This window comes from Lepidochelys kempii, chromosome 22, assembly GCF_965140265.1.
Source record: "Lepidochelys kempii isolate rLepKem1 chromosome 22, rLepKem1.hap2, whole genome shotgun sequence".
Classification (NCBI taxonomy): domain Eukaryota; kingdom Metazoa; phylum Chordata; order Testudines; family Cheloniidae; genus Lepidochelys; species Lepidochelys kempii.
The window spans coordinates 14,454,790-14,482,234 of record NC_133277.1 but is presented as its reverse complement, the minus strand read 5'-3'; the positions used below and the strand labels follow the sequence as shown (position 1 = coordinate 14,482,234).

The window sequence follows — 27,445 nt, the reverse complement described above, 5'->3', positions numbered from 1 at the left end:
CACTCCCATTACTGCCAACACCCTTGAAACCATGTCTCCAGCACCTTCAGCTATTGTGGTGCTGGCCTCTTACCCAGCGCTGCCGATTCCCTGTAACCCCGACCTGTAGCATCCCTTGCTATTGCAGTCCCTGGCCCCTTATCCAGCCCTGCCAATGTCCCACAATCCTGACCTGCAGCAGTCCCCGCTATTGCCATTTTTCCCACACGCAAGCTCTGCTAATGTGCAATTCTTGAGCTGCCTGCTCCCAGGATCAAGCCATGTAATACTAGCAGTTCTTTAGCAATTCTCAGCCAGGGCTATGTGCAGTAGGAAGGCCCCTGAGAATGCGGTGGTTTGGGACACCTGCCAAACATGGCTGCCGGATACTCTGGTGTGTATCTCTGTTCTACATATTTTAACGCCACTTGATTTACTTCCAGTATGTAGGAGCCATCTGAGAATTTAAACTGCTTCCCTGCTAACCATACAAGCTTGACCATGAAATAACAATCCCGCGGCTGCTATGAGACGAAAGCAAATGATGCAAGAGGAGTAGAGATCATTTTAGGACAGGAAGTGAATAATCCCTCCTGTGGGGGAGGGGCAGAACCTGAGTGTGTTACACACCGTTTCTTTTGGGCCTGCCCCAAAAAACCTGTCAGGTCATCTATAGAAGAGCAGAAAAGCCCTTAGAGGGATTAAAAAAGAAAAGAAAAAGTAGGCAGGACTGTATTTAAACACTGCTGCAAATGCGCTGGTCCCGCACATCCCTGCACCTTATTTCAGGCTATGGCTTGGTGTTCAGGTGGGTGCCCAGGTATTGTGTGACAGCAACCTGGAAATGGAACTTCTTTAAAGAGGGAGCCCATCCAGATGGAGAAAGGAGAGACCCCGGGTCTAGGAGAAAGCCTGGTGAGAGGCACCCGCAGAGAGCAGTCGTAGAAATCTCAGCCGGGACAGGTTTTGGGGAATTGCCAGGCAGGAGGCCTGGTTTGGAGAGGGCTGTGATGCCCGGTAAGGAAGAACTCCTGGGAAAGAGGGTTGAAAAGTGTTTGTGATGAGTTCAGTTGAACAGTTCTTGAAATAAACCAAATTTCCAAGAAGGGGATGTGATTGAACCAAGTGAACCTCTACGCATTTTTTTTTTTGAGGAGCCAAGTTGGGGAAACTGAGGCCGCAGACACATGCACTGACTGTGGAAGCTGCGTCTGTTACAAAGGATTTTTTAGAAAATGGGCTTCTAAAAAATTAGTTTCCAAAGAATTCAAGTTGAGAGTGTCCCTTTAACTTCACCACATCTTGCATTCTGTTTGGAACCCCTTGCTCTCCCCATTGCAGGTGGTGCTCTCCCCAGGGGTATTGGGCTGGATCTCTGTTCAGCGGCATCATAGGTTTAATGCCTTTAATATCTTTTTGTCCCTTCAGAAATGTTACCACTTCGCATTCCAGCGTTACCGCCTGGAGCACTACACAGTCTCCTCCAACTGGCTGGCTCTGGGGACAGTTTTTCTCTTTGGGCTCTTGTCGCTCTCGCGCTCTGTGGCTTTATTCAAAGGTTGGTGTTTTGGGATGGTCCAGTTCTTGAACCCAGACAGTTGCAAGACAGTCCAGAGGGGACTTCCCGTTGAGAGACAAACCCTGATTCTGCAAAGACTTAGGGCTTGTTCTGCGCATAAAAGTTGTCCTACTTTAACCATACAATACGGTAATAGGTGCAAAAACCCTCCACCTCAGGGGATAAGATGTACCAGTATAAGGCACCTTTATTCCAGTGTAACTGTTTCCTCACTGGGGCTTGTACGGGTAAAAAAGAATCACACCCTAACCAACATAGTTATACCAGTATCATATCTGTGTGTAGACCAGTGCTTACATATGTACTTATCCTTACACGTGTGGGGCCATACTCAGGAGAGCACTTCAGCATGTAAAGCTTGTACTTAAGTATGTGATTAAATGCTTTCCTGAATGGAGATGGATTTAAGCATGTGCTTAATGTTAAGTATGCGTGTATGTGCTCTCTGGCATGGGGCCAGGAGTGGTCCCATTAACTTCAATGGAGCTTCTCACCTAAATAAAGTAAAGCCTGGGCATATTTATTTGCAGGATTGAAGCCAATATACAGTAGTGACAGGAGAGTGGTAATAAAAGTGCCGTGTTATAGCAAGGTACTGAAATGGGATTTGGATCCTAACTACATTTAAGTGTAGATTATTTTATTTATTTATGAAGCTATCCATTAAGAAGGCCCTGAAAGCACTTGAGGTTTTGTATGAATATTTATCTATAGTGTTATTTTTATATTTATTTATTTTACTACATGCCCATCCTTTGCTCTGGGTGAACATGCAATATTTCAGTTACAGTCATCTAGCAATCACTCTATGTTCATTAAGCCAAGGTTAGCAAACCTTGGCTTGTGATTGATATGAACTTTTATTACTTCAGCAAAGCCCTTGTGGAATCTCCCTTTTTATGTTCTTAGCTAAGTTAAACTTCTTGAACAGTGGAAACGTGTGGCATGGGGAAAGGCCTAAAATAAAATCCTCGTGTTATTAAATAACAAGGGCAGGAATGTTCATGATTTTGGCAGCTTTTTGTGGACAATGTGGTAGATGTTGAAGCAGGTCTTGCTGTAATATCGCATGTGGGTTGGTGTTAGTCTTAATGGCACATGATGCCATTGGGATGGGTGCTCTCTAGATACCAGAGATAGGTAGCTGGGCATGTACTCCAAACGCTCATGACATTTTGATGGGAGGCTTAAATATAAACAAGTCAAGCTGTGAGAATACCACCTGCCTTTTCACTCTTTGTTTCCAATCTTCCTCCTCTTTAGGGTACCATGGACCTCTCGACCTGTATCCAGAATTTCATAGGATTGCCACTGATCCGACTATTCACACAGTGCCAGAAGGGAGGCCGGTTAATGTCTGTGTGGGGAAGGAGTGGTACCGATTTCCAAGCAGCTTTCTCCTGCCAGATAAGTAAGTTGCTCATCATAAAGGACCCGATTCAGCAAGATACATAAGCAGCTGCCCGGCTTGAAACTCGTGCCACTGATGTCAACTTGTGTGCCTGAAGTTAAGCCCCTTGCTGAACTGGGGCCAAAGTGAGAGCAAGATGTGCATATCATGGCGATTAATTTCAGAAACAAAGCCTGCCCTTCCGAGTGACGCTACGTGACAGGCAGATTTATCAGCCCTACCCAACTGGTGGCTCCTCTCCCCAGGTCTTTTAGCTACTAAGTCCCTTCTGTGCAAATTCTCTATCTTGGTCTGTTTGTCCATGTCTGCTTGGCTGCGTTTAGGGGCAAGGCTGTTGGTGACTCGCCTGTTGTGTTCAAGGTTCCCGAGAAACATAGGAACTCAGGTTAGACTGCAGACTGCATTCCTTTAAACTTTATGGAGACCCACCGGCAACAATTATCAGACTGAAATAACATTTCAAGGCCACAGGGTACATGTACAATCTTAATTTGTTATCCAAAACATCAAATGTAGTTAATGCACAAGTTCAGGACGGCATGGAAATAGCATAAAATCATTAGTTTTAAGAATATGCTTCTCAGGATGCAGTTTGTAGGATAGTTTTGACAAGAATTCATCTCACAAGCTGTCCATAATGCCAAGCCCTCAGACTTGTGTCACATGTACCAGCGATCTTGGAAAGAGTGACTCACCTGTTTGCTTTTCAGATTTTCAAAATACTTTAAATTAATTAATTCTTTGAGCCATGTGCATGGATGGTAACAATTGAGATTCTTACAGGGGTCTTGTCAAGACTGTTTTCATCATTCTGAAATGATGTACTTTCACTTACTGTAGTTCACAGCCATTCTGTTTGAAGCTGAATTATGTTTTTTTTTTTTTTTAAAGTGGTCTTCCAGCCCCCAGCACACGGGTTTGTTATTGTAGGATTGCTTATGAGCAATGGGCAGCTGTTGCTCTCTTAAGAAGCAAGGCCTTTGCTTTGGAAAAATCTTTGGACATCTGTAATGGGAGGAGGGGATTTTTTCCTATTATGATGGGTCTCTGAGTAAGGAATGGGCAGCATTACTACTGCTACTTAAAAGGAGGTCAGGAAGATCCAGTTAATTTCATTTCATCCATTTCCTGACACTGGTAGTTGGCTTTCTGCATCCATCTTAGGGGTATATCTTTAAAACAGCATAGGGTGTTAGCCACCAGAACCCTGTATACTGCTTTGGGGTTGTGTCCCAAAAATCCCAGCTACTCTTTCCAAGCAATTTTAGCTAATGGCCCTTAATTTTAGGTGGAAAGGTTAAAAAAACGCAGCAACAACAACCGAGCCCTCCCTCCCTCCACACAACCTGTAGAACTGCAAGATAGTACAGTCTGTTTACAAAGATGGTGTTCATGGGCAAATGTCCCACTGCTTTGCCGGGCTTGCAGACAGCAGTTGGTGATTCCCCAGTGAAGCAGTTGTAGTAGGTGAGTACTAGGATTAGTTCTTGAAGGCCTGAAATACAAGCTATTCGGGCACAAGTGGCTGCAGAAGCCTGCATTCCTTAAAACCATTGGAGTGTTTATTTAGGAGCAAGCTGAACAAAGCTGTTCCTTTCACCAGCTGAAGTGCCTTGCTCCTGGCTGGCCTGGGTTCTGGTCTAGCAGATGTGGCCAAAATTATTTGATTTGCAAATATTAAACAAAGTTCAAAAGTTAAATGTGGATGGAAAAGGCCTGATGCCAATTTCAGTCCATTGTTTCTGAATGTAGTTTAGCTCCCTGACTGTAAGCCTCCAGACTCCTTGAGTGGTCACCGCAATCAAAATGCATGTCCCCGACATACTGTTCTGGCTCATGCCCGCCATGTCTGGTAACTGGTTTTATTATTAAGGAAGCTTGCCAGGATTAATGGAGAAGAGAAGGCTGGACATAGGACGTGGGTGGGCTTGTGTTCCCCTTTGTGCCTTGTGTATCTTTCGTGAGCTACAGTAATATATGGGGGTTTCTCTTGTGTTTCCACTGATGGCTCAGCTATGGTTCACTTGTTCCTTAAGTCTGAGTGCATCTTGTGAGTGAAATTTACAAGAATGAGGGTATATTCTCTTTGTTTTCCCATTGACCTCAGTGGTTCTTACCCATGTGCTTAAGTCCTTTTGCGAACGGGGTCATCTTGTCTAGGTGCAACTGAATTTGGTGGGTTGGGGGCTGCCTCTGTGCATACATCTAACCCTTGCTGCTTTTCTAGCAGGACTGTTTACTCGTTATACTGGAAAGCCTCTAGTTATGCTTTGTTTTCTCGTTACAAAATTCTGGTGGCTTCCACAGTTTCATTTCAGGTTTTCCCCTCTCTCTGTTTCCTGCAGTTGGCAGCTCCAGTTCATCCCATCAGAGTTCAGGGGCCAGTTACCGAAACCATTTGCCAAGGGACCAGTGGCCACACGGATTATTCCTGCAGACATGAATGACCAAAACAGGGAAGAGCCAACCAGATATGTAAGGGCTACCCACTTGTCGTCTTTTTCTTTCTTCATCGTTATTAGTAGTACTGTAGTTGCCCAGGAATCCTCATCATGGGCCAGGACCTCATTGTGCTGGGGCTGTATAAACCCCAAAACTGTTTGCCAGTGGCATTTGGCTGTGTCCCAAAACAAAATCTGTTTGTTTAGATGTCTGTATTTTACTTGTAAATCATCTCTGTATTTGTCACTGAGCAGTGAGTGGGTGACATTTTCCTTTGCACTTTGGGACCTTTCTTTTAAAACTAAGTAAATAAAATTGCCCAAGAGAAGAAACAGAAGAAATAGGAGTTTAGTCCAGAGCTTCACCTGAAACAGTTGGGACCCTTGCACCGCTGATTTCAAAAGGAATCTGTTAAGATACACCATACTGATGTAGGTTATTAGTTCCTTTTCCAGGTTGTCTCATGTTACATAACCAAAATACCACTTGCCCCCTGACCAGTTGTAGAATTCTTTAGCAGATTAAGTCAAAGTACAGAAGCAATTTTCTGAGGACCCAGCCTGTTCCCCTTTTTTTTCCCCTCAAGGCTTCTTTAGAGGCACAGCTTAGAGTGTTTAAGTGACCTAGATAAAGGTACTAGCTGTCTCTGTCTTAGGGTTCCATAGTATCTGAGCGATAATCTGCATGTTTTGTTTGCAGTTATGTTTTGCTTCAGGCTGGAGATTTTAGTTGGTTGTGTGTTTGCAAGCAGCTGGCAGTAGTGATCATATATATTGGTGCCGTTGGGAGGCTGCTCAGCTGACCTTTTTATCTCCTTTGGGTTGAACTGTTGTCTAGAAAGGAGTACCAAGCTAAATATGTTTTTTATTCTTTTTTTCTGAGATCACTATAATTCTGAGCCTAGATAAATACAGTTATGTCTCACCTAACCATTATGAGTGGGAATGCCTGGAGTATTGCATTAGAAATGTTGGCCCATCCATCTGTCCCTCCTATCTGTCCCTCATTACCGAAGTATATGAGTACCTCATGATTGCTAATGTATTTATCCTCACAACACCCCTGCGAGATAGGGAAATGGCACTTGCCTTATTTTACAAACAAGGAGCTGAGGCACAGAGAGGCTAAATGACTTGTTCAAAGTCTGTGGCAGTGTCAAGCATTGAACCTGGGTTGCAGGTGACTGCTCTAACCATGGAGCCATCCCTTCTCTTGTCAAAAGGGGTGAATGAGATGAACTGCCAAGAAGCAGATGATGCCTTTCCTCCTCCATTCTCAGCGCTCTGAAGGGTGCCCTCTGTGCTGTCCATGACTCTGTGGGAAGCACTCAGATTAGCAGACTGGATGTAAACCACATACCGCTGTTGAAGTCAATGACACCTGCTCATTTACACCAGCTGAGGATCTTGGCTCACTGTGGCAGTATGACAGAGTCTGCAGATTTGATCTCCAGAGTAGGGTTGAATCTGATACGACAACATTAGAGGAAATTGTACAGGTAACAAAGCGAGAATCAATCTGCAGGATTCAGGCTCTGTTGTTTTAAGATCTATTACATGGTTATTGGAAATGGGAAGGAGGCGGATTCCCACCTGAGAGGAGCTGTCTACTGCAATGCATTTAATTTACAAAATCTTTAACTCGGGCATATTTTTAGCGCAGACAGCTGGCTGGTGCACAGCCTGTGACTAATGAAACAAAACACATTTTTGTTTCATGGTTGTCTCTTCATGTCACCCTACAATTTTGTTATTTCTGATGCAAGGAAGAAGGACTGGGATATGTTTATTCAATGCAGCCACTTTGAGAAATACAGAAATTAGTTACTTGATGTAAATTTTAAGTGGAATTTTAAAACTAACCTTTGATTCTGAGCTGCTAATAATACCAGGAGAACTGAGATGTCTCTAGAACTAAATGAGCTGCCAGTAGCGGTGGCATGCCCGGATTCCAAAGACAGACAGACACAGTCAGTAAGCATTGGAAAGAGCAGCCAGAATTGTGCATGGCAAGTAAATCTAAGAGATATGAGCCTATTGATATATTATAGGAGAGAGCGTATATCTCATGAAGCGCTTATCCACGCTACGGACAAGACAAAGTTGAGTAGCACTTACTCATGTAAGTTGTCCTGTTGGATCCTAAATGCATTTCTCTATGAAACTGTGTTAAGGTGGCGCTGATCGGTACCATCTGTTACAGGGAGGTGTTGGCAGGTACCATAGACCAGACTTAAAAGCTGAACTTTTTTTGAAGGTCCTAACCTTGGAGAAGACTTCTTTATATTTTGTTTTTACTTTCCCCACCCAGTGCCTAGCCATCTTTTGAAAATGGTCAAGGACCCAAAGGCTAAGCTAGCCTCATGTTAGAGTTGTTGACTTGAGCTATTTTCGGATAGGATTTTCTGGGTTCTGCAGGATGCATTTTAACTCAGCTCTGCCTATGGTAGAGCAAGCAAGCTCCTGTATTGCACTGTGTGGTTAGACCATCATCCGCTCTGTTCCATCCATTAGCCAGCAAGGGCCGTGCAGTTGGAGCATTATTACAAAAGGGTCGTGTCTTCCACCTGTTTAGCATGCTTTGTCTCCTGCTGCTACTCAGGAAGTGGTCATACCCAGTTCTTTTGCATCACTTTACAGAGCAGCTGCACCAGATTAAAAAAGACGGGGAGGGGGTGGTTGTACATTTAAAATTGCCCCTGGCTCTATTCACTGAGAGTGAAATTCTTCCCTGTGGAAAGGGCCTGTTTAAGGCCTATGCACCACTTAAGTTCCATTTAAGCCCCCAGAATAGGGTGCATAGGCCCTGTGGTGTCTCTCTGCCCACAGGTGAATTTCACACTTCACTTCAGCTTAATCTATAAGAGTAAGGTAAAAGCTACTCGGGAAATATATTGTGTGTCAGAGAAATCTTTTGCATTGGAAGCTTCAGTCCTATTGAGGGAGCATCCAGGAAAAGAGGGGGGTGTTAGAGCTTGGTATTTTCGGATGGTTTGCGGCAGTTTGTTTCTCTCAAAGGGACTCTGTATAGCTTTAAAAACAAAACATCTAACAAACAAAAATCTCTATGGGCCTAGAATTCTTCCCTCTGACAATGCAAGAAGTTGATTCAATATTCTTCTTAGCTGAGTTTCCTGCAGTGTAATTTCAGTTGGTGTGCAAGTGCGATGCCACTGAGCCATCTGGTCTCCTCTTAATTAAATTGTTTTCAACATAAATTTACCGCAAACCCCAGTGTTTCTCTAGGAAAGTGACTCTAAAACATTCAAAAAAAGAAAAGGAGTACTTGTGGTACTCCTTTTCTTTTTGCGAATACAGACTAACACGGCTGCTACTCTGAAATAAAACATTCAAGAAAGTTTGCAAGACACACTTGTGACTCAGCACACTGCAGAAAGGCCAGAAAGGGATAGGGTCAGGGACTAAAACTGAAAAAGAAACCCAGCCTTCCAAGGCAGCACATTCCTGCTCTCTGCTGCTTCTAACAAAGTTTATTCAGGAAGGTTAATTCCTGGGGAGCTGCTGTTGAAAACATAGCCTAGCTCATCTTGCCTTTGATTTGATTAATTAAAAATCTATTTACACTTCCCTATTCATCACTTAACCTCCTTAATAAGACAAACTCCCATAGTGACTGGTGGTATTTGCGCCTTTCCTGAAACAGCTGATGATTCTTATGTCATTTGGTCTTTTCTGTTTCCTTGAGCTGACAAGACCCTTGCACTCCTTTAGTTTGGTTCATTCTTGAGCAGTGATAGTTCAGATTGTGTTCAGCTGCCTTTAATTGGAAGAGAAATGGTCACTAAAGAGATGTCACCCAGTGACACCCTTACAGACCTCCCTCTATACGGTGGCAGGAACTGAGATTGAAACCCAGATCCACCAGAATTTTGTGATTATTGCCCCTGACTCCTATTAAGGTCCCTGCTCAGCAAGGGATGTCCTTTAAACATTGATCTCGCTGAGCCCCTCCAGGCTGTTGTACTTCTCCATCTCATCCTTTCCTTCTCCAACTTTTTCAAATAGACTGAATCCTCCCTCAGAGAAATGCCTCCTTCTGCTGACTGACTCCTTGATCTTTCCTTTCCAGCCCACCCCACCTTGGTGTCTCAGGCAGGTTTCTGCAATAAGCCCCTCTCAGATCACTATGTCTGGATCCCCAGGGGGCCATCATCCATGGATATCTGTGCTTAGGGAATCCTGCTATGGAGTCCTCTCCATGTGCTGTGGGATGGACAGGAGGTTACAGTGTAGAATCTAGGCAGAGCTGCTGGGAGATAAACAGGGAGCTGGATCTTATGCCACCAATTGGGCAATATTTTTCCTCAGTTGCCAGTAAGAGGTGCCTGGTACCTTTCTGCACTGGATAATAAATCAGAACAGTTGTGGCTTGGATACTGTATTTTGTAAAGGTCTTTATCGAATTGTACAGAAAGATAAACACAGTAGGACTTTGACCCAGCACAAAATGCCCTGAGAAGTCTCTTTGTACTCCATAGTACATTCTTTACATTTCGGTGGTAGGTGCCCTTATTTGTATTGGTGGGAGCAGAGAGCGAGAGAGACTGCTTTATTCTCCTGTTCATCTAGTGGTGGGATTTTGCGCGCAGGCTCAGACATCAGCAAGGCATTCAGGAGGCATCAGCTGCCATTTTCAGTTGCTCGTCAATTTCATTGTTCTGTGCTGATCTAATTGTGCCCAGATTAGATGGAGTGACATAGCAGCCTTTTAATATTTTTATTCCATCAGGTGCATGGATAATGGCAGTAAATCACAACAGAGCTGTTGCTGTTATAGTGAGAGAGTTCACATTTTTACCTGAATACTTTTCTTGTCTTTCCCCTTCCCCTCATGCTTCACCACAGTAGAAATGTCCAGCTGTCTAGTGAGAATGGTCCCATGCACTGTAAATTTTTTTTATTGAGCAGAACAGCATTCTGCCTCTGATTCTACTCAGCTTGAGGAAGTCTCTGGCAATTTAAATATAGTTTATATCTGAATATATAAGCTCCCTGCTGCCTTCTCCCCAATCAAAGCAGCCAAACTAGTGCAGAATGCTACTACTGATTTTATGTCTAAGCATTTTTTATCAAGAATCTCAAAGCACTTTATACATTTTAAATAATGAAGTCTGACAGCCCTTCCAAGAGATAGTTGGGTATTGCTAACTCCATCTGACAGAGGGGAAAACACGGAGGTTGGATGACATGCCAGAGGTCACAAAGCCAGGAACAGAAGCCAGGAGTCCTAATTTTCAGTCCTCTGCATTAAACACTAGGAGTAGAATTTTCAAAATGGCCTAAGTTCCATTTTCAAAAGTGACTTGAGCAATTGCAAGCCCGAGTCCCATTGCCTTTCAGTGACATTCAGGCTCCTAAGTCACATTTGAGAATGTGACATAAGTTTTTGGTCCCTTAGGCACTTCTTTGAAAATTCTAGCCTAGATCAACTTCCGTCTCAGAGTTGGAAATAGAACCCATCGGTTCCTATTATTGGTCCCTAGCGCTATCTGCTTGACTGCTCTCCCGTCCCTTTATGTTTAGTTTTCTACACAGTGTAACTAATCTTTGAACTACCTCCTATAGAACATAACTCGTGAGTTAGGGTTATTTATTAAATTTTGTCATAGTGCTAAAGAACTTTCGTAGCTGACAGCTCATGTTTGTGTTAGCCAACCTTTCTCTGCCTGCAGCCTCTAGAGTGTGCCTGTAGGAGATGCCACAAGAGGGAATAGCAGCATGGAAAGACACAGCGGCGTAATGAACAGCACAGCCTGTCCGTATCAGGGAGTGGTCTTCCCAGCAGGAAGGGGATCTTTATATAACCTAGGCCCCCTGAGGACACTGCCTGCAGTTCATTTACCGGGAGGTCACAAATGTAATTCAGTTTTGTTGTGTTGCTTCCTTGTATACAATTTCATAATTCAGCTGAGTGTTGCCAAACTTTTCTGTAAGGGCAAAGCAGCTGCTGGCATCTTTGACTGCTGATAAAAGCATGAATGCAACAATATTGTGTCCATATGATCCTGGAAGTGCAGTATGATGTCCACTCCACTCAATATGGTGGTGAGGATCAGCAGCGAGGCAGGGTGGTATTATTAATGCATTAACCCAATCAGGTTGTAGCACAGTTATGCCAGGCTGCAAGCATCTTGCCAGAGATACTTATTATTTCCTGTGAATCCACTTAAACTCCAGGCAAATGTGCCAGTGGATTAGCACAAATGTCTGGCTGTTTGAAGTGGTTAACGGATTACTGTGTACATGTGAGATCGATTGGGCAGCCATTGTCTCTGTGCATAAAACCAGATATCTTGCAAATATGATCATAACTGACAACATACATATTTATGACTGACAACATACATATTTATGGGAGGCCAGACTAGAGAGCATGAAATGGAAATGTCAGCCTGACGTTTTGTGCTAGTAAAGAGCCACTGCAAGTGGAAACATAAAAAAACCATGAGTCAAGCACCCAGAATCATGAGATTATCTTAAAAATGTGATTTTAAAAAAAATAGTAAATATTGGATTCTTTTTATTTACTTTACGTATATTGGGCCTTTAGAGTACACTCAGGTCATTTCCAAGCTTCTCTTCACAACTGTGAGGCTGAAAACCTTTTTTTTTTTTTTTTTTTTTTAAGTGAAGGCTGAGATTCTCACAATCATCTGACTCCGGCATCTGGGGCTTTAATATTGTACCAAATACTGCAGCTCTCATGGTAAAATCATGAGAATTTACAAGACTGGAAATCCCAAGAATCTGAGAGCTGATGCCAAGTTAGAACAGTGAGTGGAGCTGAATAGCAAATAACTCCCAAAATCTAGCTCAGAAAATGCAAAAATATTAAAGTTGAGAAATCAAAAGTTAGGAAATTCCTAGAGTTGAGGTTGCTCCCACTATGCTAGCTAAGCTACAAAGCACATCCTACACATTGCATCCTACATATAAACTATAAACATTAATGTAGTGATTTTTGTGATTAGTGACTTATATTGACTGTGCAGTATAGCTTACTGTTGTGTGAGCATTTGAACTCTAGAATTCCGTTTCTTACATATTGAGGAAGGGGGCAATACATGTTTAAATCAGTAAGCAGTGAGGAGTTGGGTTGTGATGCCAGCCCATGACGCGCATCCTTCTGCAGGAGGAGCATCCCATTTGCACAGACAGATTTGAGGCTTTTGCCCTGTTTGTAGGGAAGCAGGGAAAAACGGCTGCTCAGTTGGGTTTCACCTTGTTTGAGGACCATAGGAGACACAGTGACCATCCCCCACTGACTGTCACAGCTGGGAGGTGGAGTGTGCGATCACTGAGAAATGGCTTTGGAAGAGCCGCCTCAGTGAAAGATCCTCCTGATCTGCCAGAGGTGGGGGTCAGACTCTGACTTACTTTCTCGAGAACAGCAGGGGCAATTACCTGCTGATGAACCTCAGCCTCCTGTAACTGCCAGCCAGGGTAGGATTCGAGCATCTCTCAGCCATGAGTGGATTGTATCCTCATGTGAGGTAGGGAGGTGCTGTCCCTGTTTTAGAAAGGGGAAACTGAGGCATAGAGAGAGGCAGTGACTTGCATGGGTTCACATGGGGAGTCTTTAACTGAGCTGGGAAATGAACTTGGGTCCCCGGAGTCTCTGAGCCTTAGTCACTAGATTCTTCTCCCTACGCTCTGTCTCCCTTGACCGTTCCATGACCACTTCAACTTCCCTGGGCCTTCCTGCAAACAGCAGAGCTGCCAAGAGCCTCATTCTGCCTCCTTTGAAATCTGCCAGGCCTGCCTCATCACGACCCATCTTCCCCACAGTAATTTCTGAGGTAACTCACCTTTGCCAGTTCAGCAGCACTCGCCCAGCCACCCACAACGGAGTATTTCCAGTTCCCTGGCTCACTAGTCAGGCTGAGCTTGCCAGAGGGGAGAGGCCTAAAGGGCTGATCCTCGCAGTCGCAGTCCAGAGTTCAGTCCCTGCCTGTTTCAACATTTACACAGCTCCACTGGCTTTGGAGGGGGTTCCAGTGAACGGTGAGGTGTGGTGTTTAACAGCCCCCAGAGCAGTTAAGGAAGGGGCTTTGTTCAGATACATTCTGATGGAATCCTTCTCCTGTAAGCCCCTGAGAACAGGCTATGTTTAGTTTGGCTACAGCTGCTGCTTCCTATAGTTTCTGACTCTCTCTCGTTACCTTTCCCCTAGTGTTTCCTTGTGTAGTTATGACAGCACAACTAATCTGAAAAGGCGACATGGGTTTGAGGTGGGGTTTTAGACTCTGGGTAATCACATCGCTTGAGCTAGGGCAAGCACCGTGTGTGCCCAGAGACAGCTGGGCTTTCCTAACACCTTGGCTTTGTGTTAGAGTCCTTGTTCCCTTCTGGCTTGTTTTTTGTGTGTGTGCTGGTTGAGAGTGAGTTTGAGGGCGAGAATCTTGTTTCTTGAGAGCCGGCGGATGCGATGTTTTCTGGAGGAAGAGGAGTTGTCGTACGTGTGGCTCTGTGGAGGGTGTTGTGCTCACGTGCAAACTGATCCAAAGCCCATTGAAGCCATTGTGAGGCTTTCCATTGGCTTCAGTGGGTGTTGAATCAAGACTTCGTTGTCCTAACTTACAATCTAAGTTCTTCAGCGCAGGAACTGTTGGTGCAATTGCCAGATCCCGCAAATTTATTGTTTCTATGGCCTCCCGAAAAACACTTCTCTCCCCGTGCACTCATGTGAGCTGTATTTCTGATTGCTCCGTGCACTTGTTTGAGCTGCATTGCTGAATGATTGCTTCACTCTGGGTTATGATAATAAGTGAGCTGAGGGAGGTCATCCTCCTTGAAAAGGCTCACACAGGGTACATATTCTTTGCTCTAGAGAAGCAGCCCCCGGCAGCAGCAGTAATATCTGACATTTCTTCTAGAACCTTTCATCTCAATAGATCCAAAACACTTCACCAAGTTTTATAACTGTGTTTGAAAGAGCATTTACCCCACCACTGAGATGCAGCCAGCTCTGGGGTGAAATGTGGTAGTGATTCAACAGTGCATGAGAATGTTTACACAACAGTTTAGGATAGGAAGTAAAGAATGCTCCTCACTACATAAAGAACAAGGTGTCCTTTCTCCCTACAGATTGACATTTCCAAATGCCATTACCTGGTGGATTTAGATAGCGCAACTGAAACATCCAGGGAGCCGAGATACTCCTCCAACAAAGAAGAATGGGTCAGCATTGCCTACAAACCATTCCTGGATACTTCCAGGTAAGTGTTTTCACAAGTTTGGGAAGGAAGACAGGGGCAGACAGGTGCATGAGCTAATTCTGTTCGAATTTCTGCATATGAAAGAAGCGATCCGTGTACTAGTAGGAGAAATGCAATGGTAGGAGTTACCTTGAAATGACCCTCTTGGGAAAGGCATCTCTCTGCACAGGAGGCAGGCATTTATGTGGGGAGGTCTGCATGGTATTAATACAGCTTTGGTGCTCGTGGCTGATGCTGCTTTACAGGGTGAACCGCCCCAGTGGGTTAAAATCGTTCTAAAAATGAAACCTCAGCAGCCACCTTTGGCTGAAATACATTTTTCTTTTTTATTTGAACAAGAACTGTGAGAAGGCTGTTAGGAGGAGAAGAAATTAGAGTGAAATCGGCATCCTCCAGGCTACTCTGGGGTGGGATCTGTTTGGTTATATTAGGTTGAAAGTGACGGTGCAATCCCGACAGGGCGGTAGCTTCCTGGTCTAAATGATTCTTGGATGCTTATTTATAAAGATATTGTAAGGCAACTGTCATGCGATGGGAAGAGGGGTTTGCTGGAAAGATCCATTAAAAAGCAGCAACACAGAATCCAGTGCCCTCTTATTTTCTCATGCTGGCCCATGATGCTCTAGTAAGGACAGGTTTGGTGCACAAGACAGATGATCAGCTAAAGTTTTCCAAACGAATGCAGTCGGGTGATGGGAAGCTGCAAGGTTGCGCTTTACCCAATGGATCTGGGTTTTTAATTAAATTAACAAAGTTACAAACAAAAGAATCTTCCACTCAGCCTTAAGCTAGGCATAGCCCCTCTTCCCTGAGGTACCGTCCCTTCTTCTGGGACCATTGCAGGAGATGCTGTCTTCCTGCAGCTTCACTCTGCAGTGCAACTTCTAGTACTGCCCTCACGGGACTTCCTTGCACTGTCTATAGCCCAGGTGCAGCCTCACCACCTTAGCTGGTTCGGCTGGGAGCACCTGCTCTGGCATATGGGACCTGGGCCTATTTTAATCCTGGGAGCCAGCCACCCTGTGACCCCAGGGGACAAGTAACAAACCCGGACATACGGCATGGCAGCCCAGAGGCTGGGCATTAGATCAGTCAGCTGTTCAGAGTTTTAAACTAGATGGGATGACTGAGCTCTCACCTGGCTCACTTGGACAGTTTCAACATTGGTCAGTGGTGTTTGGCAAATGGTGCTTTGTGTCCAGCTTGCAGTGAGAGACCGTGCTGTGCTGTTCCCATTGGGTGGGGTGGCATAGTACAGGAATGGCAGCATCGCAGAAACTTGTGACGTTGCCAGAAGAAGGGGGAGACTCATGAAAGCTGTGGAGCATGGTGACCGCTTTAACAATCAATCAGGTGAAACTGCAGAATAATAAAAAATGGACAGGCCTCTCTTGAGCCAGGTAAAACACCAGTATCTCTTCTCTCTTTGGCACTTAGACACCTGCCTCAGCCTGGACCCTGCACTCCCTGATAGAGAAGTTACTGAGGTTGTAGAACAAAGGCACAGATTGACTAAGGGCAGGGCAGGGGGGGTAATTGGCTTCCTTCGCCCCATAACAAGGGATTCCATTGCCTTTATGGAGCTCTTTAGACCTGGGAGGGGACTGCTGTGGTTCCAGGGATTCATGCAGCACGTACTGACAGGGGATCAGAAATCAGCCAGTGGGAGTCTTGGCCCCATGTGTGTCTCTGGGCAGCCTCTCTTCTCTTGCGTGTGCTTCTGCTGCATTGAAATTCTCCGTGCTGTTCCCTATCAGCGTCTCACAGCTTGAGCAGAAAGGAGGTGCAGTGCCTTTGTGTGTGCAGAAGGCCAGGTTGCCATAGCAGCAGGTCTGATTTTCATGCCTGCTGTGCACCTTGATGACTCACAAGGTTCAGGATGTGCTGTGCCAGGCTGTCCTCCCACCAATTAAGTGGACTTTAGCGTGTCTGAATCTGTGCAGCTGGAGTGCGTGGTGCAAATAGAGGAGGGAATGTGCAGCAGAGGAGGTCTCGGTCAGCAGGGTCTGAGCGGAGTAGTCAGCGTTCCAGCATCCCCCACCCCCGCGAGCGTGGTGTCCCTTATTGATTGCACTCTTTTCCCAGGAATTTTGAAGTACTTCACTCATTGTTCTGAGCACCATAGAGGCTCCTGATGCAGACCCTACAGCAAAACCCCAAAGACTCAATCTGATGGAAACAGGCTAAACTGTGCCCTGAACCAGGGCCTGCCTGAACAGGGAAATGTTAGACTCAAGTATGGACTCTCCAAAGCTGACTCAAGTGATTGTAGCACAGAGAGATAAACAAGGCTTACTAGCTCTGAATCTGCTCCATTCCCTGGCCAGACCATTATTTACTTGTATCACTTGAGTACCTAGAAGCCCCAGCCAAGATCAGGGCCCTGCTGTGCTGGCCAGGCCCTAGTGTGGTGGCAGGAAAAGGCTTTGCAAATGCCTTTTCTAAAGCTCTTGGTTTTGTCCTGCTGGCTTGTAAAGTTTTTACATCTTAACCTCCCAGTCATAAGCCAATCAGAGAGGAAGAATGGTCCAGGTGCTAGGGCATTGGCTGGAACTTGCGAGAGCGGGGTTCAAATCTCTGCTCTGTCAGAGACTTCTTGTGTGACTTGGGGCAAGTCACTTAGTCTCTGTGCCTCAGTTTCCCATTAGTAGAATGGAGAGAATAGCATTGCCCTGCCTCATAGGGGTGTGGTGAGGATAAATAAGTTACTGATTGAGATGTGCTTAGAGGCCAGACATGTTCCTTAGATAGATAGTATTGTTTGGCTCATACTGTAGGCATTCGTTATATCAGTGGAGTGACTATGAAGCACCATGCTTTTGTTCTTGATTCTCCAGTTAGATACTAGCTCATTTCAGGACTGGAGCTGGGTTGTTACCAGCTGGCTGGTGAGCTAATTGCTAACATAGGCTGCAGATCTATCTGCTGAGGGTTGAATGTCTCCAAGAGATGGAGTCCATTCCACCCTGCAGACCCCAGTGTGGCCCCTGCATTCCGCTGCCGTTTGTGGAGCATCCACTTTGCACTTTCCCCTTTGCAAAGAGGGCGCGCTTGGTGGGTCCTACTGCCTGTGACTCTGTGGCAACGTTCCCTGCTGTTTAAGTAGCCTTTCCTTTGCTCGCCCTCTCTGGCCTTGGACATAATATGTCTAGTCTTGCTGATCGCCAAGCATGCTGGGGAACAGATCTGGCCAGTAATGCGAGTGTCTCATCTCACCCATTCTCTATGCCAGCTGGGAATGTCGCTGTAGGCACCAGAGCAATGCAACAAGGGACTATTCAAGGGATGCAGTTCATGTTTTTTAACCAGTCCTGTGAATTAGTGCCGATGGGAGCGATGTGAGAGATCACAAAGGTCTGCTATCTTGGGTGCCAGCATCCTCCCTGGTGGTGAGAAGCTGTGGCAATTGCTCCTGAAGGCACAGAATTTTCTTGTTTGTTTGAAGTGACAAATCCAATTCGTGCTGTCCCTGCTGCAGTTGAGAGGGTAATTATCTGGACTGGGAACTTCGCCACACAGGAGGAGCAGTGACATGGGCTGTAGGAGCTCCAGCAGGTTAGGTGAATGCCCCCACAGAAAGCTTTAATTGAATCGAATGCAACCTCCCTCCTGCCACTCTGCCCCAAAGGCACTTGGAACTGGTGGAAGGCACAGGCTCCCCAGAGTAGAGACAGCGCAGGCAGCTGGCTGATGAATCTGGTTTGGTGACATGAGCTATGTGTGTGTGCCGTGCTCAGCCTCGTCTTGTCTAGCAGGTCACTAGAGGGTGGTGGTCTCCTGTCCGGCTGGGTTTCAGAGCATCTGGCTATAAAATGGTCGCCTCAAGCAGGACTGTTGACAGTTATGGGCTATTTCCAGAGAGGAGCTGCCTATGTTTCACCTGCAAACTCTACACGTGTAAAATCTTGCACGACTGAGTGCAGCACGGGAAAGTCTGTGCAGAAAAGCCCATGTGCAAATATATGCACAGAGGCCTGTGCATAGGGTCAGAGAAGGTGTTTCAGGATCCTCCTTTATAAACCCAAACTGCTCATTTCCGAGCATTTTCCCTGCCCTCAGCCCGGTGCCATGACGTGTATATCAGATCTGGCACCTGCTGCCACACAAACAATTCTGAAGCAGCCCTTGCTAAACATGAAGTAAGTGTAAAAGGCATGATTAAAATGCAGCTTTAAAAAAAAAAAAAGCATCCCCTCAAGCTGAGCTGTGAGGGAAGCAGCAATCAGCTCAGATTACAGGTTTGCAGCGCAGGGCCATGGAGCGAGGCACATTAAAAACCCTTCCAACTCCAGCTCTTATTCTTTGAAAATAAATGACCCCAGCAGCTCAATTCATGCCTGCTGAACTGCAGGCTTCTGGGACTCGCTGCGATTCTCACATTGACGTCAGCAAGTGCAAATGTAAATCTCAGCTCCCTCTGATAAATGGTGTTGCTAATTGAATTAGAGAGCACTCGGAGCCACCAACTAATTATGCTACTCAGGCAGCTGCTTTGTCCAGGTCCATTTAATTCTGTATTGGCTGAGTGCTGCCATTCTGGCATAGAAAAGGGGAAATATATTAAAGCTCCCAATTAAGAAGCATATATTTTCTGGCTCTTTAGGCTGAGCTGTTTGCTAGCTCCAGGCACTCCTGCTCTTGCCCTTATGTTTTCCATTGTAAAATAATCTTAATACAAGATTAGTGATACCGTCACCTTGTGCTAAAATATTATATCCCTTGTTTGATAGGTAAGAGACTCCCCTATGCCATTTAATGCTGCTTTTCTTAATATCCAGTAAAAAGCTTTAAAAAAAATAGTTATTTCCTTTAAGTTCATGGTCAAGGTGGAATTTTCTACACCTCAAAGAAGTGCAAATGTTAATAGGTTTGCAGTAGGGCACAGACAGCTTCGGTCATGGCTATGCATCTGCTCCTGAACTCTGTGTGCAGAGAGAACCAGAATATCCCAACCCTTGTATCTGTGGCAAAGTTCCAACTGTGCTTCCTTTCTCCCTCTCTCCTCCATTATCTTCTCCCTCTTCCTACTAGTGCTAACTTCAGAAACGCAATCTCTGGCAGGCATTTGACCTTCAGTTGATCTGTGAAATTCAGGCTGCCAGGTGTGTTAGCAAAAAAGCTTTTTCTTTCCTAAAGTATTTAATCTCTTCCCCCAAAACAAGACAAATCTCTGAAGCGGGAGGGGAAAGCACACATAGACATTCACACTTTGGGCCCATATCCAATGGCCATTGAAGTCAGTTGAAGCTTTTCGTTGACTTCAGCGAGCATCGGATTAGACCCTTTGTCCTCTACTGTAGAGTAACAATTCATGGGTTTGATCTAGCTAGTGGCCTGCTGAATGGGAGCTCTGTACTGATCAAGGCCACACCCACAAACTGCAGGTGGACTAATAAAGAGAAACAAATATGTATGAAAATGGTACAAATTCAGTTGCATCCATTTCCCCCCACCCTTCATATATCACCTATTGTCTTAGAAGCTCTGGGTGAGGTGACCGATGGTAAAGATGCTTGAGCCCTGTCTAAATTAAGTTTCTAATGGAACTGCACCAGCAGTGGATTACAACTTCTGCTTTCCTTGCTGTAGACAAAGCCTCTGAGACTTGCCTTAGTGCATGTGGCTATTTAGCACAGAACAGCCTTGTGCTTCAGTGTCTTATTGTACAAAGTGCCCTTCAGCTAGAAACTGGTTGTTGCTTAATGAACATGAAAGCTCAGCTCATAATTGAGGGCCAGATACGTAGGTGCCGCCACCTGCCGTGCAAAAGTAAGTGGTTTGAAGAGACAGGCCTTGTTGGGGAAACCCTCGTAAGAGCCAAGCTGTGATTTCTTGTGTCAAAGCTGTTCGTTTTTTTTTTTTTTTCTAGGGTTCCTCATTTAGTTTTTGCCTGGATCCTTCAGGCTGGATAACTGGAGTCAATGTGAATTCTCTCCTTTCCACTTTCTCAATTCTGTTAATAAGATCCTACAACAGCCTGCAGATCCAGCAGTCTCCATTAGCAAATGTGTATTAGACCCCCCACGTTTCTGGTGGGCACAAACACCACCTTGATCTAAAGACCCTAGAGGCCTGATGTCAGATTCACTCTGCAGAGAGAATTGAATTCCACATTCAGTTATGGTCCATGCGGTTGGGGGTGGGGTGTGTGACATTTCCCTCTGGTGTTATCCAGACCGGTGATCTGCTAGGTCACTCCGATCCTTGGCTCTGGGAGCCAGCTCTGCTGTGAAAACCCTCACTCCTGGGCTGTTCACGCACAGCCTCTAGCTTGTAAATTGCTCTTTGGATTGTGCAACTGAATGACACTACCCAGTATCTCCAGTCCCAGATACAACCCTAGGAACCTCCGTCTTGCAGTGTCCAATTATGCCCGCTGGATGCTGCAAGCTTATATGAGTTTGGCGGTTTAACAAAGAAATTGATATGTACCAGGCTTGTTATCCCAAGGGGAGTCTGACACGCCTCAAACGAAACACACTGCTTCAGGTAGAATAAACCAACAGATTTATTAACTATAAAGATAGATTTTAAGTGATTATAAGTCAAAGCACAAGAAGTCAGATTTGGTGACATGAAATAAAAGCAAAACACATTCTGAGCTGATCGTAACACTTTCAGCGCCCTTACAAACTTGGATGCTTCTCACCAAAGGCTGGCTGGTTACTTTTCACACAGGCTCTCCCCTTTGATCAGCATTTCAGTCGCTTGGTGGTGGTGTCTGTAGATGTAGGTGGAAGAGAGAGAGAGAGCATGGCAAACGTCTCTCCCTTTTATCATGTCCTTTCTTCCCTCTTGGCTTTGCGCCCACTCCCCCCAGGTCAGGTGAGCATTACCTCATCGCAGTCCCATACTGACCAAACGAATGGGTTGACTCACTCTAACAGATCCTTTTGTTGCTGCCTAGGCCAGTGTCCTTTGTTCCTGTGAGGCTGGGCTGGGTTTGTCTCATACCTGCCCTGATGAGGGGTGAACTGTCTCTCTGCTTTTGGAGAGTTTTTTTCCTGGGCTTATTTTAAGCCATGAGGATACATTTTCAGCCTCATAACTATATACATGGAATTATAACCTATAACATTACTGTAACAATTACTATAACATCACTAAAACAACCATGCTCAGTGCATCATGAGCCTTCTGAAGACACCCAACATGACAAACTTTGCATTGGATATCACGCATCATTTTACAAGGATGAACACAGGGGTGCTGGGTGTTCCCCCAAGGTACATAGCATCACAGGAGGACATAGACTGAGGACTATGTCCTTTCACCCCAATACCACCCTCCCCCACCTGACCTGGTCCACAGTGGATTTCCTTGTGAGGTCAATGAGAGCTTTGCATGGAGTTGAAGAGTAGAATGTGGCCTTTATTCAAGAACTAAATTGACCATTATTTATTATGTTTGGCACGTTTTTGTTGCATGCAGCATTACCCAGTGGAAAGAGCTGCTTACCATTCTGCCCTTGGTTTCTCTTCTTCTCCCATCCTCTGTTCTTCTGTCTTCCCTCTCTGTCTCTCTTGTCTCCAACTCCTTCCCTGCAACAATTCCTAGTTACTGCTCACATTTGAAACACCATTAGGCTCTAGGCACTGAGATCCCAAGGAAATTAAGAGAAGGTGTGGAAGTTCACATCTCTCTAAGCTGGTGTTTCTGTCGGCAGACTCAGGAAGACAGCACTGCAGTGGTTTACACTTAGGTCCTGTTTGGAAGGTTTTTGCCACCCTTTTTTTGGGCAAGCAGTGTACTTTTTTTTAATTGGAAAGTTTGGATTGTGCAGTTTCTGAATATTATGCCATGAGGGTCACTTAAACACCTTTTGTGGGTTGTATTTGGTCCCGGGGCCATGAGTTTGACACTTCTGTAATTTAAACAGGTACATGGTGGCAGGGGTAGAAGGAGGAATAGTTCTTGTCAACAGCTGTAGGGGATAGGAAACAAGGACATGCTAGGGTCTTTCTGCATAACTCTGAGACATGCAGAATAGGGAAAACAGATCAAAAACAGGTTAAAGAATGTTTAGATAAATGAGAGAGATTCAAATTGGCAGGGCCTGATGAACTGCACCCTAGGGTACTTAAATAACTAGCTGAAGGAATCTCGGAACAGTTAGTTAGCAGTTATCTTTGAGAACTCATGGAGGATGGGTAAAGATACAGAGGACAGGTGAAGAGAAAATATAGTTCCTGTCTTTTAAAAAGGGGAACAAAGAGTACTCAAGGAATTATAGGCTGGTCAGCCTAACTTCGATACCTGGAAAGATACTGGAACAGATTATTAAAGAAATTATTAAACAATTTATGTAAGTGCCTAGAGGATAATAGGGTTATAAGGAATAGCTGAAATTGATTTGTTGAGAAAAATCATGCCAAACCAACCTTATTTCCTTCTTTGACAGGGTTACTGGCCTTGTAGATGTCGGGAAGTAGTAAACAGGATATATCTTGCTTTTAGTGAGGCTTTTGACACAATTTTACATAACATGCTCATAAGCAAACTAGGGAAATGTGGTCTCGATGAAATTACGATAAGGTTGGTGCACAACTTGTTGAACGACAGTCCTCAAAGTGTGGTTCACTGCCACACTGAGAGGGCATATCTGCTGGGGTCAGTTCTGGCTCCAGTCATATTAAATATTTTCACTAGTGTCTTGGATAATGAAGTAGAGAATACATTTATAAAACTTGCAGATGACACCAAGCTGGGAGGGATTGGAAGCACTTTGGAGGACAGGATTAGAATTCAAAACAACCATGACAAATTGGAGCATTGGTCTGAAATCAACAAGATGAAATTCAATAAAGACAAGTGCAAAATACTTCAGTTAGGAATGAAAAATCAGATGCACAACTACAAAATTGGAACTAACTGGCTAGGTGGTAATACTGCTGAAAAGGATCTGGGGATTATAGTGGACCACGATTTGAATCTGAGTCCACAATGTGGTGCAGTTGCGAAAAAGGCGAATATTCTAAGGCATATTAACAGGAGTGCCATAGATAAGACATGGGAGGTGTCAAGGTTCTGTACCCTAGCGTTCAGAGTAGGGAAGGATGTGGGGACCTGCATGAAAACCTCCTAAGCTTACTTTTACCAGCTTAGGTTAAAACTTCCCCAAGGTACAAACTATTTTACTCTTTGCCCTTGGACTTTTGCTGCCACCACCAAATGTCTAACCGGTATTATTATTATTAGGTAAGAGCCCGTTTGGAAACGTCTTTCCCCCCAGAATCCTCTCTTACCTTTACACCCCCTTTCCTGGGGAAGGCTTGATAAAAATCCTCACCAATTTGCATAGGTGACCACAGACCCAAACCCTTGGATCTTAAGAACAATGAAAAAGCATTCAATTTCTTAAAAGAAGAATTTTAATAGAAAAAGTAAAAAGAATCACCTCTGTAAAATCAGGATGGTAAATATCTTACAGGGTAATTAGATTCAAAACATAGAGAATCCCTCTAGGCAAAACCTTAAGTTACAAAAAGTCACAAAAACAGGAATATCCATTCCATTCAGCACAGCGTATTTTCTCAGCCGTTTAAAGAAATCATAATCTAACGCATATCTAGCTAGATTACTTACTAAGTTCTAAGACTCCATTCCTGTTCTGTCCCTGGCAAAAGCATCACACAGACAGACCCAGACCCTTTGTTTCTCTCCCCCTCCAGCTTTGAAAGTATCTTGTCTCCTCATTGGTCATTTTGGTCAGGTGCCAGCGAGGTTATCCTAGCTTCTAAACCCTTTACAGGTGTAAGGGTTTTCCCTCTGGCCAGGAGGGATTTTAAAGGTGTTTACCCTTCCCTTTATATTTATGACAGGAGGTAATTATCCCCACTTTACTTGGCATTGGTGAGGCCTCAGCGGGCGTGCTGGGTCCAGTTGTGAGCCCCACACTTGAGGAATGATGTGGACAAATTGGAGAGAATCCAGAGGAGAGCAACAAAAGCGTTAAGAGGTTTACAGAATCTGACCTATGAGGAAAGGTTAAACAAAGTGGGCATGTTGAGTCTTGAGAAAAGACGACGGGGTGAGGGGGGGACCTGTTAACAGTCTTCAGCTATGTTAAAGGGCTCTTATAAAGAGGGGATGGTGACTAATTGTTCTCCATGGCCACTGAAGGTAGGATGAGAAGGAATGGGCAAGGGAGATTTAGGTAGATACTAGGAAAATCTTTCTAACTATAAGGATAGTTAAGCTCTGAAATAGGCTTCCAGAGGTGGTTGTGGAATCCTCTTGGTTGGACAAACATTTGTGAGAGATGGTTTAGGTTTACTTGTCCTGCCCCAGCACAGGAGGCTGGACTTGATGAATTCTTATGATCCTGTGCCGGAGCTAACTTGGGGATTTCAGCTGCTGAGTGATGCTGCTTCAAAAATCAGACTCTCTGTCACCCGCTGCTGGGTAAAATGGGCTCCCATTGTGTCGACGTGGCTCCAAGTCAGAGGAAGAGGCTCTGTGGTCGAGCTTCTGTCAGCATGACATGAGTATGGAGGGGGCTGCATGATTTAAGGCTGTTCCAGTGCTGCAGACTGTGTGCACAGGAGTGCAGTCAGGGCTACCCCCTGCCTTTCTGTCCTCTAGCCCAGCTTCATATGGCAAATTAAAGAAATGACCTCAGTTTAACACATGCTGCTCTCCCCTACCCCGATCAAGCCCAGAGCTTGGGGGGATTGTGCTGGTCTCTGTTACTTGCCTAGCTCAGCAGGCCAATTTCCTCGCTCTCATTTTTCATGCTCCTGTTTTTTAACAAGCATCCAGAACAGCTTGAAATTGCTTTTTCTTGAGTGAAATGAAGTGAAACTAAAGCCGTTCAACAGCGAGCTCCGAGCTTCAGGATTGTGGGATCTCAGTGTTTGTGCCTGCCAAGCGTTGTGTTACTGTCAGCTCTGGTGGTGGTGGGCTGCCAGCCGGGGTGGGGAGATGCCAATGCAAAGCGCAGTAATGACATGGTGTTCATTAGTTAGCTCCAAGACGCGGAGAAGGAAATGCAAGAACTGCTTTCTGAGGAAGTTGCCTTTGCCTCCAGCCATTCTTGTTTCAAGGAGTGGGGGGGCCTTCAGTTTCCAAGCACAGAGAAATGACAGCTGGAAAGAATGCTGCTTGTTCAAAACATATGAAAATTACCATCTTCCTCCTAGTTATTTGCTACTAAGTGATTGTGCTTAGAACACATTCCCATTCTAGCAGCTCAGGATCTCACAAGGAACGAGGATTTCCAATGGTTCTTTTATTTTGGGAACATGCTGGATGCTTTACAATTTGCAAAGGGCCCAAATGTTATTGCAGAAAATGAATGGAACTTTTGGTTCTCTCCCTTCTGAAATGAAGTAAGCCTCATTTTACATCCCAAAGGGGAGCAGTCTTTGTGCTTGGCTAGAAGCAGACAAGAGGGATGGTGGATGTTGAGAGGATGTGTGGTCTTTTGGTTAAGGCAAAACTGGGTTCAATCCTCTGCTCTGCCTCTGAGAGCTTGGGCAAGTCTCTTGGTGCCTCAGTTTACCATCTGGAGATAATGATACTTCCCTTTCCCGTACCCTTTGTCTATTTAGAAAGTCCCTGCCTGAAAAGTTTACAATCTCTTACACGGTGTTTGTACAGTACCAAGCAAAATGGGGCCTGATCTTGATTGGAGCCTGTGGGCCCTACTTTAATACAAATAATAAATAATGCCTTTCCCTGCGGGAAACCTGAATTCCAGGTTGCAAGAGATCACGAGTTTGGTGGTCTCCATTTGTTCCCAAGTACTGTGACGCACTGAATTTTCCAAGTACCTTTGGAGTCCACGTGGAGCCTGTGTTCACAATGGCAGTTCCTGTCATTGTTTTTCAGCTGCATCTTTGGTTTAGAAATAGGTTTCATGCTGCTTCTAAACAAAAGCAAACCCACCAGCCGCCTTTTCTTAAATAGAGTGAATTGAATACGGCACAGGCAGCACTAGTAAGATTCCATTGGATTCCACAAACTCTGCTGTGTTATCAGCAAGCTACTCGAATTATAGAGCATCTCAGGAGTGTCCAGATAACACACACTGGATCTATGTGCTGTCCCTGGCCTCTCAGCATGTTATAAATCACAGTTTTGACCGTTGCTGCTGCTTATCCAGCCTTTTGCTGCTTGGCAGGCATTTGCATTGATGGCATTAGTTATACATCTATCAAGGCTGATGGTTTCCCAGCAATGTAATCTGAAAGAGATAAGTCTTAAAATTAGCTTTGGTATTCAGAATGAAACACCCTTGCCCCAGCACCAATTTCTAAAGATTGCATGGCTTTTCAGTGGAATTTTCGGCGCTGATGATGAAGGAAATTATCTTATTTTTGCACTCCTTATTTAAACAAGGAATTAATGTTATCTGCTCAGTGGAAGAATACATGCACTTAAAATGTACCAATTTAGCAGTGCTACAGCGATTAGCCAAACAAAAGGACACTAATTTGATACAGCCATCAAGCCTGTCTCACACAAGTGCTCAGTTGGTCCAGTCGTAGCAAAGTACTGCTGCTAAATCCTAGTTCCCAACCCAAGAGGGTCGGGGTAAACATCCCTCTGAAGATTAACAGCCTGTAGCAAGTCACCTGGCAGGACGCAGGATGGTTCAACCCGTCTCTAATTTGAGATGCTGCGGCAGAAGAGTGGTATGCTGAAACCCTAGAGCCAATTGGGGTTCCTTTCTGTCTCTGCTGTAGGGATTCTGTTGGGGCAGAGGGGGGAAGAGCATGCTTCCTAAAATGAGTAGACATTAGGAAAATGGAAAAGCCAAGTGCAAATAAGCTAACTTATTGACTCTTAACGT

General features: G+C 44.9%; 1 protein-coding gene across 4 annotated transcripts in view; it reads left to right on the top strand.

The window, feature by feature from the left end:
• ALG9 (ALG9 alpha-1,2-mannosyltransferase) overlaps nucleotides 1–27,445 on the top strand; it is a 118,781-nt gene that overhangs the window by 25,817 nt on the left and 65,519 nt on the right. For 3 of the 4 annotated variants that reach the window (XR_012155956.1, XM_073321219.1, XM_073321218.1), the window contains exons 11-14: nucleotides 1,408–1,537; nucleotides 2,822–2,969; nucleotides 5,315–5,444; nucleotides 14,519–14,649. Coding sequence is in view for 3 of the 4 variants with exons in the window: in XM_073321219.1 (XP_073177320.1) it covers nucleotides 1,408–1,537; nucleotides 2,822–2,969; nucleotides 5,315–5,444; nucleotides 14,519–14,649 (539 nt within the window). In the remaining variant the exon portion in view is untranslated. Of the gene's footprint in view, nucleotides 1–1,407; nucleotides 1,538–2,821; nucleotides 2,970–5,314; nucleotides 5,445–14,518; nucleotides 14,650–27,445 lie in introns of those variants that run through there. The other variant, XM_073321220.1, reaches the window with a different exon arrangement.